Source organism: Mytilus edulis, chromosome 10 (genome assembly GCF_963676685.1).
Source record: "Mytilus edulis chromosome 10, xbMytEdul2.2, whole genome shotgun sequence".
NCBI lineage: Eukaryota > Metazoa > Mollusca > Bivalvia > Mytilida > Mytilidae > Mytilus > Mytilus edulis.
The window spans coordinates 41,271,103-41,283,904 of NC_092353.1; the positions used below are offsets into that span (position 1 = coordinate 41,271,103).

Consider the following 12,802-nt stretch of genomic DNA (forward strand, 5'->3'; position numbering starts at 1 on the left):
GAAACAACATCTGATAAACAAATTTAATAATACTTTTAGATATTTGGATGATATTTTGGCTCTCAATAATGACGACTATAGTATGTATATTAATGAAATTTATCCTGTTGAACTTACTTTAAATAAAGCTAATACTAACAATGACCACTGCCCTTTTCTCGATCTTGATATCTATATCACTAATGGAAAGCTGAATACTAAAATTTATGATAAAAGGGATGATTTTTCATTTCCTATAGTTAATTATCCGTTTTTAGATGGTGACGTTCCCTTGTCACCATCTTACGGTGTTTATATATCTCAACTTGTACGATTCGCTCGTGTATGTAATAATGTTTTAGATTTTAACGAGAGAAATTTATGTATTACTGAAAAATTAGTGAAAACATTTACTAAATTTTATCATCGGTATAAAGACATCATTCATAAATATAGCTCAACATGCAGACTTCTAATACGTTCAGGTATTTCACATCCAATTTTTTATGGAAATATTCTTTATAAAGCACAAAGGTGTCAGTATTCACCTCAGAAACTTACAAAACCTTTGAATAGACTTATTAAGAAGGGATATAATTACGATACTGTTGTCAAGTCATTAAAGATTGCATATTTTGGCGTTAATATTGAGTCACTGATAAGGTCTTTACATCGGAACTAAACACATTTATTCTAAAAACAGTTGTTGGCATGACACGGGTTATGTTCTTCTCATATATGTTATGATGGTATGATACTAAACCCCTAACGGGACGGATTGTGCCTGATGTTCATATGATGAAATCATAATCTTTTAGTCAGTTTAATTGAAGTCTGGAGCTGGCATGTCAGTTAACTGCTAGTAGTCTGTTGTTATTTATGTATTATTGTCATTTGTTTTATTTTCTTTGGTTACATCTTCTGACATCAGACTCGGATTTCTCTTGAACTGAATTTTAATGTGCGTATTGTTATGCGTTTACTTTTCTACATTGGTTAGAGGTATAGGGGGAGGGTTGAGATCTCACAAACATGTTTAACCCCGCCGCATTTTTGCGCCTGTCCTAAGTCAGGAGCCTCTGGCCTTTGTTAGTCTTGTATTATTTTAATTTTAGTTTCTTGTGTACAATTTGGAAATTAGTATGGCGTTCATTATCACTGGACTAATGAAATTGAGAATGGAAATGGGGAATGTGTCAAAGAGACAACAACCCGCCCAAATAAAAAACAACAGCAGAGGGTCACCAACAGGTCTTCAATGTAGCGAGAAATTCCCGCACCCGGAGGCGTCCTTCAGCTGGCCCCTAAACAAATATATACTAGTAATACATAAATATATAATATATATTTGTTTAGGGGCCAGCTGAAGGACGCCTCCGGGTGCGGGAATTTCTCGCTACATTGAAGACCTGTTTGTGACCTTCTGCTGTTGTTTTTTATTTGATCGGGTTGTTGTCTCTTTGACACATTCCCCATTTCCATTCTCAATTTTATTGTTTAATATAATGTGCCTGTTTAAAGACAGGAACCATGGAATTCGATATATGTAATTTGTAACTCTTTATATGTAATTTCGTGTTCATGGCACATCTAGATCTTTAATTTGTCTTGGTAAAACTTGTGCAATTTCCTTCCTATACTCTGATAGCTCGACATATTGACTGGCACCTATTCGTTTGAAAGACCCTCTTGTAAACTCTTTATGTAGTTTGGCATGTGTTAAAGGTTTCTGTTGCCATATTTGCATTTCTTGGTATTCTTGTAAGACTTAACATTTACTCTGATGACATATAATGCAAGGTATACACTACATGGCGGTATTTTGGATTCTTTTCAGTTTAATTAGCATTTATTACACATTGAACGGAATTTTAATATCAAGAAAAGGATCAGTACAGCAGTTATACTTCCAGAGAAACAATTACTAGTAATCATTTTTTCATATATAAATTTAAGATCTATAAATGGACGGAATGTACGTAACTGGGGCGAAAATCCATTTGTCACTTAAAATTGCCATTTGAAGAAAGTATGTATACAGATGAAAAAAAATTATATGTAATTGGTTGCCAACAATTTTCTTGCAATGAGCTGCAGTAATAGCAGGTAACCCAGTTTTGTTGTGTTAATTGAGCGATGCATGATACAACAGGGAACACGACAATTTTCAGAGACACGCCGTCATTTAGCTAGCTATAACACCTAGATAAATCCACCTTTTTCTAAAAATAAGAAAATTCAAGTCAGGTATATGACAGTTGTTGCCCATTCGTTTGATGATTTGAGCTTTTGATTTTGGCATTTAATTACGGACTTTCCATTTTGAATTTTCCTCAGATTACGGTATTTTGTTATTTACGTTTCAATACGTGATGTTTTTGTCGTTTTAACACTTGCTTCTTCTACAAAACATTCTTATTGATTTGTACCTATAACCAGGTGATCAAAAATAAGTTTTAAATCATAACAGTTGGAAATTCGTATGGTATTAGGGGTCACTCCGGTTTCTATTGAGCTCATTGTTGATTCATTATTAACCATTCTGTAGTGCTTAAAATAAGTTTTTGTTCACTATTTATTGTTTTGAAAATAACTGAATTATCGAATTCATGGGACAAAATCACCACGCACCCGTGAGAAACAGCATTTTATTTCTGAATTGTATTATTGTTGCCATAGTATTACTTTTTTTTTCTTTAAGTATGTTTTTTATTGCTTTTCGTATCTACTTATTTTTCATAACTAAAAATTAATATTATTAAAAAACTGGTCTTATAAGTTTTTCAGTTTAGTTTAAACATGGAAAGTGAATACATTTTTTGTAATTCATTTAGCATGTTTAAATTTATTAATTTATCCAGGCGTAGTTGAAAAAATTGTTCTCATTCCAAAAATGACACATTTCAGCATGATAAGACGACACCGCTGTCACATTTGTAGTCAGAAGACCAATGCTTGTTGGATAAGTCTTCCAGCTTTGTGTATATGGTTTTCCTGTAGTGGCAAAATGAACCATTTCCTTCTGAATCGATTTTTCAAATATTTGATCCCCTTTTGTAGGTTTATAATAGCCGCTTATGGACCCGAAAAATGCAATGGCGTCCCACATATGACATGCGTAATGAGCCTGGAATGGAATACCAACTATGTTGACTGGCTGGTATGGCCAAAAAGTTAAAACGTATCGATAAACTGGAGATTTGAAGTATTTGCTGAGTATATCTGACATGATATTATTCGGACATGTGACTCTTAAATCTGACGTCATTGTTGTGTATTGGTAAGCTCCACTTTCTACACCATCTGGATACAATTCTAAAGCTTTTGCTGACAAATTTCCGGGAAATGTGTCGAGATACTTGTGAACATATTTGTGATAGGTATCCCATGTCCAGCTGTTTAAATCTAAATGTGATGGCTCAAAGTCTACCTCTTGACTGGTAGTACCTTTAAAACATTAATGCATGAAACATTTATATAAACTGGTGTTGTCTATTCCTTTCGCGATCGGATTAATAAAATACTGTCGAAATAAGGTAAAATGTTTGGAAAGTTTATACAACTAGTGACATTTACGTAGAACTCATTTGGTATCCGCATAATTGTCAAAATGAGCATCATTGGCAGTAAAAATTGTTAATGTCATTTTCACAATCGTAACTATATATATAACTAGAACACACCCGTGATATCACGGGTACGTGACTGAATTATAGTATATAACTATGCGCAAGCCTTATTTTAGTATTAGTATTGTCATCTGATAAAGTCATGCCGATTATAAGATACACAGTTTTTCTCTGCTTTCAAGTCTTTCTGTTTGAACCCGTCGAACTGAAACAATAATATTAATTATTTGGAAAACAAAAGGTCCTGGAATGGAGTATTTTTTAATCAACAGCATTGTCCTATATAAGTTATAAATACAGTTGAATTCTTTGCTTCGCTGTTTTACGTCATGCCCACTAACAAATTGAAAACTGTACCTATACGCCTTATTTTTAGTCCAGATTTTTAGCATTCGTATTGTTATCTTAGAAAGTCTTACTAATTAAAATACTACAATAGGTAACAATTTGACAATTTAGTAGTGTCAACCCTGTGGTTATGACCCGTGTATATAGCATATTAATCCTGAAAACAACGTTTGGTGGTGCGCCTGTCAGATGCGGAACGTACAGATAAGGTAATAGATAACAGGTGAATATACTATTGGTATCGGTAGCGGACTCGACCCGGAACTTCTTAATTATTGGCAATATTAATTACATGGAAAACAAAAGGGCCTGGAGTGGTGTAATTTTTAATCTACACCTTTGTACTATATTAGTTATATATAAAGTTGAATTCTGTGATTCGTCGTTTTTACGTGATGACGGCTAACAAATTGGATCTCGTAATTTTAGTATTATAGATGCTATTGTGCACATCTTATTAATTTTTTAAACGGGGAAACTTTTTGGGGTTTCCTTTACCAAGTTATTTACTTTGCCAATGCATATTTCTCTTGTTTAATGAGTTCATATTTCCTCTTGTTAATTTATTATTTGTCGATTGATTTGCAAATTATTGTTATAACATTGGAGATGTGTAAAACAATTCAATCAAAAAAAACCAAACAGTCTTATCTATATACAAATCGAGAAACCAGAAACACTTATGAAGCACACAAAAAAACGACAACCCCTGAACAACAGGTTCCTGAATTATAACTTGTGCCGAAAAATTCAGCGGGTCTAAACCTTTTAAGAGCGCCAACCTTCCCCCTAAACTGAAATAGTATTGTAACATATCAACATAGAAGGATACACTAAAAAATGTCATTAGAGAGACATACATCAAGGTAAAATGACTGATGGAATAACTCAAACCGAAATCGGAGCGAAACCGGGGTGTCTACAGTGTTAACTTCCCCTTTTTTGAATGAATCAGCGGCGAAATTCGGTTAAAATGTCAAAATAGGTTAAAGGTCACAATTGGAAAATTTAGTTCAGATATGCATGATACAGATCTTAAACCGCCGAAAATGTCTTATCATATTTAATTTACGATAATAATCTAACATATGAAGTGACGTACCAACAATAACGGGAACGTCTATCCCTTTTCCCTGCTTCCACATATCAAACGGTGGTTCGGGTACGACGTATCCTGGAATAAAATAACCTGATTTTATTTGCAACAAAAAAAAATGCATTTCATGTAACGCAATATATCACACCATCTTAAATCAGTTGGTTACAAACATGAACTGAAAAGCATGGTGATACTATTTAAAGAAAGACCATGGTTAATTGTCGTCTGTTAATGTGTGTGTGTGTGTGCGTGTTTGTGTATTTTCACTAGTAAATGTTTTGTTGGTTTTTATTAGAATGAGAACAGAATAACACTGGATTACCATAGTAAGAATCTATTTCCTTAATGACTATTTAATACACTTTTATTTTGATAGGCGAAAATCTTCTTCGAATGCATGCCTTCTACATTCAAGTTATTCGATAGCTATTTTTGCAAATTACTGGCGCTGAAAACGCATGACATTTTCACCACTGGACATTGAGCCAACAACAAAATAAAAGAATCATTCAAATATCTATATTCTGTTCTATGAAAGTTTGGCTATATTATTAAAATAAATAATATAAAAGATAATAAGATATGGGATATATAGCCAGGAACCGGATGATCAGTGGTTGTCGTTTGTTGATGTGGTTCTTAAGTGTTTCGCGTTTCTCGTTTTTTATATATGGATTAGACCGTTGGTTTTTCTATTTTAATGGTTTTACATTAGCCATTTTTCAAACCCTTTATAGCTTGCTGCTCGGTATGATTCAGGGCTCCGTGATGAAGGCCATACTATGATCTTTTATAATTTACTTTTACAAATTGTGACTTGGATTGAGAGTGTGCACTCATACTACAGCTTCTTGTATCTAGATACAATAAAATTTCAACTCACCATCAACAATACAAATAGCCCCATCAAAGTAGTTCCGTACTGGCAAGTCCATTTGATCCGACATAGCCCAATAGGGATAGACGTTCCATGGAATTGCATGAATAATGTCATCTGCTGGTACATTGACCAGACAATTGATATCGGAACAGCCAGTGTTGTTCAGAAACACTAAGTTATCTTTGGAAGCTTCTACTAGGGTTTTGTTGTAAACAGGTGACGCACTCATCATCCATGCGCGATGAAATAGGCCTTTTGATAATGGTGATGCAAGAAGACCGATAATACTAGTTCCTCCTGAACTCTGGCCAAATACGGTAACCTTAAATTAAAGCAAAGAGATAATAAATCATTTCATGATTATTTAAGGAATAAAAAGAAGTTTAAAAAGGATACTAATTTTCCTGTACTGATATGTAAAAACAATAAAAATAATAGTTAACCCTGTAATAAAGCTTAAGATCACATGCACAAATAGAAACCTGTTTTGTAGAGACTCTTTTTTATATAACTAAGTATATATATTTTGAACTTAATTTCAAATGCCTTCTCTCTAATAAGGCCAGTATCCCCCCAGTTTCGTGGGTGACCTTCAAATACAAGTATATGTTAGAGTGAAGTAGGACGAGGTCAATAACTACATACTTACTAGTTTTCCTTCCGAAAAAAAAAGGCTCCAACTTCCCTCCTCATCACTGGTATATGGTTATGATATTGGAAATTACACAATCAATAATAATCAAGCTTAACCTTCAACTTACCGCATCTTAATGTTTGTCGATTTTTTTAAATTCTTCTACGCCGATTAAAGTGTTTTAACTTACCAAATCAGGGTTTCCGCCGAAATTTTTAATGTTCTTTTGAACCCATTCAAGGGCAAGTTGCTGATCCATGAATCCATAATTACCAGAGGTTTTATGTGCCGATCGCGCTGTCAAAATATCTAAAGCCATAAAACCAAAGGCATGAAGACGATAATTCATGCTGACATAAACGACGTTTGTCGAGTTAGCAAGTTGCACAGTTGGGCTATAAGTCGGCCAGTTTCCATTTGATAACTGCAAACTTCCACCATGTATCCACACCATAACTGGTAGATTAGCGCTGGAGTTAAGCGTCGGCGTCCAAACATTAAGATAGAGACAGTCTTCACTACCTATTATTTCGCTTGAATTGTCTGGATTTCTTTGTATGCACGTGTTTCCAAATGTTGATGCATTGAATGTTCCTTTCCAACATGACCCACCAGTTTTGCCCAGGGCCTGTGGAGGAGTCCATCTTAGATCACGTAAAGGAGGAACAGCATATGGTATTCCCTTGAACACAAAGGCTGGGGAATTTATTCCTAAAACAGGACCACAATCTGTTGATACCACGGCCGGTGGTTGATGAGAAACGGCGCAGCTACTAACAGCTATAGTATATATGAGATATATTACTTTAAATACTTCCATTATGATTTGTAACATATCTATAAATATAGATTACTGACCTGTTATCAGGAAAATAGTGTCACAATTATCTATAATCACTCCACATGTTAAAGTGCCTTTGTCCTTTATTGTATTTTATTATATAATTTTATTAATTGTCATTAACAAGTTTAATCATACAATAAACAACAAAATAAAAAGCAAAATAATATACGAAAGTTAATTCCAATAGACACAAAAACATAAGTGATAAATTTATAATATTACAATATTACAATATTCATTATCTTACCTCCTATACATTTCCAGGAATATGATTGGTTAATTGATTTGTAGGATCAATGGAAGTATTTTCTTAGTGCTAACAGTATTGAAGACTTGCTCATTTTGAGAATCACTACTCTTAATTTCATACGTTAAGATAGTCGGTAAGATAAATTCGTTACATAGTGTGCTAGTGACGTAATACGGTATATATGGGGTCAGTAAATTCCATATGGGGATTCGAGCTTCGCTCTCACCCCATATGGAATTTACTGACCCCATATTCGAGCTTCGCTCTCACCCCATATGGAATTTACTGACCCCATATATACCGTATTAGGTCACTAGCACACTATGTAACTAATATTTTATATCCTGATACAATAAGACCTGTGTCCTCTGTCCTCCGTTCCAATGACCTTTTTATAAAGAAGTCAATAGTTATAACATGTCTATAGGAAGCGGGCTTTAATATATGAAATAATTTTTGATCATCAGGTAAATGAATAAAATGTTCATTATCTAATTGTATATCATTATAAAAAGGTTGTCTGATATTTTCGTTTACCTTGCAATGGAGAATAAAATGAAATTCATCTTCGATGATTTTGCAGGTTTAACACAGCATTGTTCTCGAGGAATTTTAATTTAAAGACCATGGTCACTTATACAAAGTTTAGTAAAAATATTCCTGATTAAAAAAAATCATTGAACACTAAGTAAGAATTTGCTTCAAGTGAAGGTTTTAAGTTTATATACAGAAAAACTTTGCTACTTTCGTCAATTTTTTCTATTTTACTGTTATAAAAATCTTTATAATAGTCATTTATTTCATTTTTAATTTCGGATTTTAAATTACTAACATCTGTGATATTCATACAATTGGCCGCTTTTTCTTGGAGGCTATTGTCTGGTTAGACATTTTTAACATATGTATACCAAGAATATACAATTTGTAAATCAAGGGAGTTTGAAAGTTTCAAGGCCTATTTCAATAATGGGTTTAAACTATCAATGTTTAGTCTTGATATGTATAAAATAGATTGGGTTGTAATAAAATTTTCAACCGGAAGTCTACCTAGTTCCAATCCTATATTTGATGAGGTTTTGGTTGCAAGAAGGTATTTACAAAATGATCACAACATAAATGTAAATTCAAAAATATATTAAGGAGATGTGGTATCGTAAACAATGAGACAATTTTTCACCAATCCTATATACATTTCTTAAGTCATTTTTAAATCTTCAAACTGAACAAACATTTTGTATTATATTGGTTATACATAACGATTTTTTGCACACTAAGAAGTATCACCTTTATATCTTCAATATGTTTGATATACAGTTGTTATATTCTGACCATGTAAGGATCAAATAAGAAGGTTTGAATAGGGAGATGACCTTCATTTCTGGATTCATTATTGTTTAAGGCCATTTTGCTCTATTCTTTTTATTTTTTGCCCATTTTCTCTATAATGCAAGTGTGTCAACTTTTAATTTAAAAAACAATGAGGTTGTAGTGATATTTCCTTCTTTTAGAGAGGGAGATTTGTAGTAGAACCTTATTCGCCTTGTGTTTTTGATTGAATCAATGATATAAGATAACACATTTTCAATTTTCAAATGAATACAAAACCACTAATCATTCGTCTCAACTCGGCCGATTCCGTACCCTCATCGATAGAAGGAGAGTAGCGGATTCTACCGAGGATTGCCGAATGAACCACTGCTAACAAAAATATCAGGTAATTTCAGCCCACTGTACAAACTACGGAAGACTTTTATTATGACATGCTTATTTTAAGGAAATAGGGAGATTTCACCTCACAAGTCAACAGTTTAGAGATTTTTAACACCCCACTAAGTCGACAAGAGAAATGTTCAAAGGGAGATAATCCAGATTTTATATTTTTTTTTATATATTATAGGCTATACAATATTACATAGATATAGGAAGATGTGGTATGAGTGCCAATGAGACAACTCTCCATCCAAATAACAATTTATAAAAGTAAACCATTATAGGTCAAGGTGTGGCCTTCAACACTGAGCCTTGGCTCACACCGAACAGCAAGCTATAAAGGGCCCCAAAAATTAGTAATGTAAAACCATTCAAACGGAAAAACTAACAGTCTAATCTATATAAAAACGAGAAACGAGAAACACGTATAAACTACATAAACAAACGACAACTACTGTACATCAGATTATACAATATTACACCTAGTATGTTTTATTTGACAAACTATATATATCTTAATGCCAACAACTACTTATTTCACAAAAGCAAACGCACAACACGAACATATGTTATTTGTGTTACCTTAATTGCACAGACACAAACAGGTAGTTTAGAAATGATGGCATAACAATAACTTCATCGGTATACTAAACCTACCGAAAATAGATACTTCAGAATATAATAGTAGTTCGGAATAAATCTGGATTTTCTGTGTCAACATAATCATGATAATTTCACTATCCCATCAAATTCGATTATATAGATGTTTGCCAAAATTTGCAGGTTGTCTATATCACAGACTTAAGATAATCACTTCCCGTGCTTTAAGGACATCTGCATTATTCTTGTGTGTTTGTTAGAATATTGTGTTCTTCTTTGTTTGATATACTTCAATTTGTTTGTTATATTTTGATGTATTTAGTGAGAACCTCAGGGAAGATAAGTTTTAAAGATAACTACATGTATATTGACCTCTTTCAGTAAAGCTTTATTATTATAATTATTATTGAAAAAATGCATGGAATATTTGCCACTGGACATCAAATAAACATTAATCTATTAATTATTAATAACGATACATAGTTATGAAGAGTGAGTGGTCATGTCCCTGTCCATACCGAACCTCACATTGACTGTTTGTTTATAGCCTGGTTAAACTCCGTATGTTAACAAATCTAAGCACCAGTCCATGCGATATTAAATCATCAAATGAACAGAATTAGGGAACAACCATTTAACTTTAAGGGGGTATGGGTTTTGCCATAAGCAATTGTGGTGAAGCAGATGACAAAATCAAATTCTGAATCCAGATTTTCCCAATTCCTTAAAGTGTAAAATTTTGAAATAATTAATTTGACTGATAGCGTCAAAAAACTTAAAGCAATACCCCCTTGAAGTTAAATGGTTGATTCCGTATATGTAGGAGTGTGCTCCTTTGGTCAGGAGAGGACTAGGAGATGCTTTTAGCAAAAATATTCATTAATTTTGAACGCAATAAACAATGCTGTAAATTTTGTTGATATCCCTTAATATTGTATACTAGATTCTCACGTGGCTACGTATTTTTACATCCCTGGCTTTTGATTGCTTAGGTTTGAGCATATACGCAGAAAGTTTAATCCAGAAAAGCGCTTTGGAAGCACAAAATTCATAACGTGTTTTATTTTCATCTACAAATGTATAAGATAAGATAAGATAAGATATTTTTATTTCCAATTATGGGCCCCAAAGGGCATAAACATTACAACATCAATAATTTTTTCATAATACAATACAAACAATGAGATAAAAAAAAAAGTTAAACGAGAACTATTTAAGTTCTTAAAGAATACGTAGATAAAGAATCTATAGTATGTTGTTTTTTTTTAATACTAATGCATTTTATTACAAGTGTGGTTGATATAGATAACAAACAAGCAGCCCCAAAAAAAAAAAAAGAAAAATAGATATCCACATATGTATAGTACACAAAAAGTTGGATCAATTAAATATATAATAATTAGCCAAAAAGAAAGTAGAAATTAAACATGTCCATGACTCATCCTGTGTCAGCAGCAAATAGGAAAGCATTATGGTTTCCTAAAGGCAGCTGACACCAGGGGACGATACCTTATGGGCCATATGCATGTAAAATGTGTGTAAATGTCTCTTTCCTACCTGTATCAAAAGCAAACAAGGAAGCATCATAGGTAACTTGAATGCAGTTGATACCAGGGGACGATGCCTCAAGGATATAAGAGAACATTTGAATAAATAATATATCTTAACAATTATTTTTTTTTTAATCGGCTAGTATGTTTGTGATATTCAGATGAATATAATTTTCTATGTCCAATCAAATGTATATACACACATAGATTTCCTTTAACTAATCTTCACTAAGGAAGATGTTTGTATATAAAATTACATATTATTTTAAGTAACTCAACATTTTCTACACTAAATAACCAGATAATTTTGCTTTGACTGTTCATATGATTAAAATAAGAATTATATTGTACAATACTAGCTAACATACAATTTCTATCATCCTCAAATTTGTTACAATCAAATAGAAAATGAGCCTCATCTTCGACAGTATTGGAAGAACATTTATTACATATTCTGTTAATTCGGGGAATACCCTGATATCTACCTAATTCTATTTGTAATCTATGAGAAGATACACGTAATTTAGTAAAACTTCTTCTAAGTTCAAAATTCTTGATCAATGTTAGATATTTTTCAAAACCAAAATTTGTTTTATATAAAAGGTAGGTTTTCAGTTTACTGTCTGAAAATTTATCTATTTGTTTTTTCCAACAGCTAATAAACAATATTGATAGCTTGGTTTGTATATATTTCTTAAATTTGTATAAGGATTCTCAAAATGGAGCATTTATGGCATTTGTATAGTCAATACCAAGTATTTTAAAAACAACATTTATTGAACCATACCATGATGTTATATTCATGTGATGTAGTGTCTTTGATTGTGTATATGCCTCTTTTAATAGAGGAAAATTATTACCTAAATTCTCTAATCTATACCAGTACAATAACATTCCTTTTATAATATTAAAATATATTGGAAATCTTCCAAGTTCAGATAACACTGCAGCATTTGTTGTTTTCTTGTGTACCCCAAGTATAAATTTACAAAATTTTATATGAAGTTTCTCACAGGGTAAACCTGAATATAATTTTTCAAAAGATATATCTTCCTTCTTACATTTAGAGGAAAGAGAATTAAACATCCCCCATATTTCGCTACCATATAATAAAATAGGTTTTACAGTGTGGTCAAAAACATGAATACTTGTTTTTACATCAGGATTAAGTGATAAAAGATCTTTCCTTAATTTGAAATGAGCTTTCAGGGATTTTTTGTATAGTTCATTTTGAGCATAACTGAATGAACCAGATGAGCTTAAATATAAACCTAGGTAT

General features: G+C 32.5%; 1 protein-coding gene across 1 annotated transcript; it reads right to left on the reverse strand.

Annotated features, from left to right (window-relative positions):
* Positions 1-1,480: 1,480 nt before the first annotated feature.
* Positions 1,481-7,402, reverse strand: LOC139491182 (para-nitrobenzyl esterase-like). The gene is made up of 4 exons (XM_071278646.1): positions 6,760-7,402; positions 5,939-6,257; positions 5,059-5,130; positions 1,481-3,426 (listed from the first exon to the last, which is right to left on the reverse strand). The coding sequence occupies exons 1-4, from the start codon at positions 7,387-7,389 to the stop codon at positions 2,828-2,830; spliced, it is 1,620 nt and encodes a 539-aa protein (XP_071134747.1). The 5' UTR covers positions 7,390-7,402; the 3' UTR covers positions 1,481-2,827.
* Between the last annotated feature and the right edge of the window lie 5,400 nt (positions 7,403-12,802).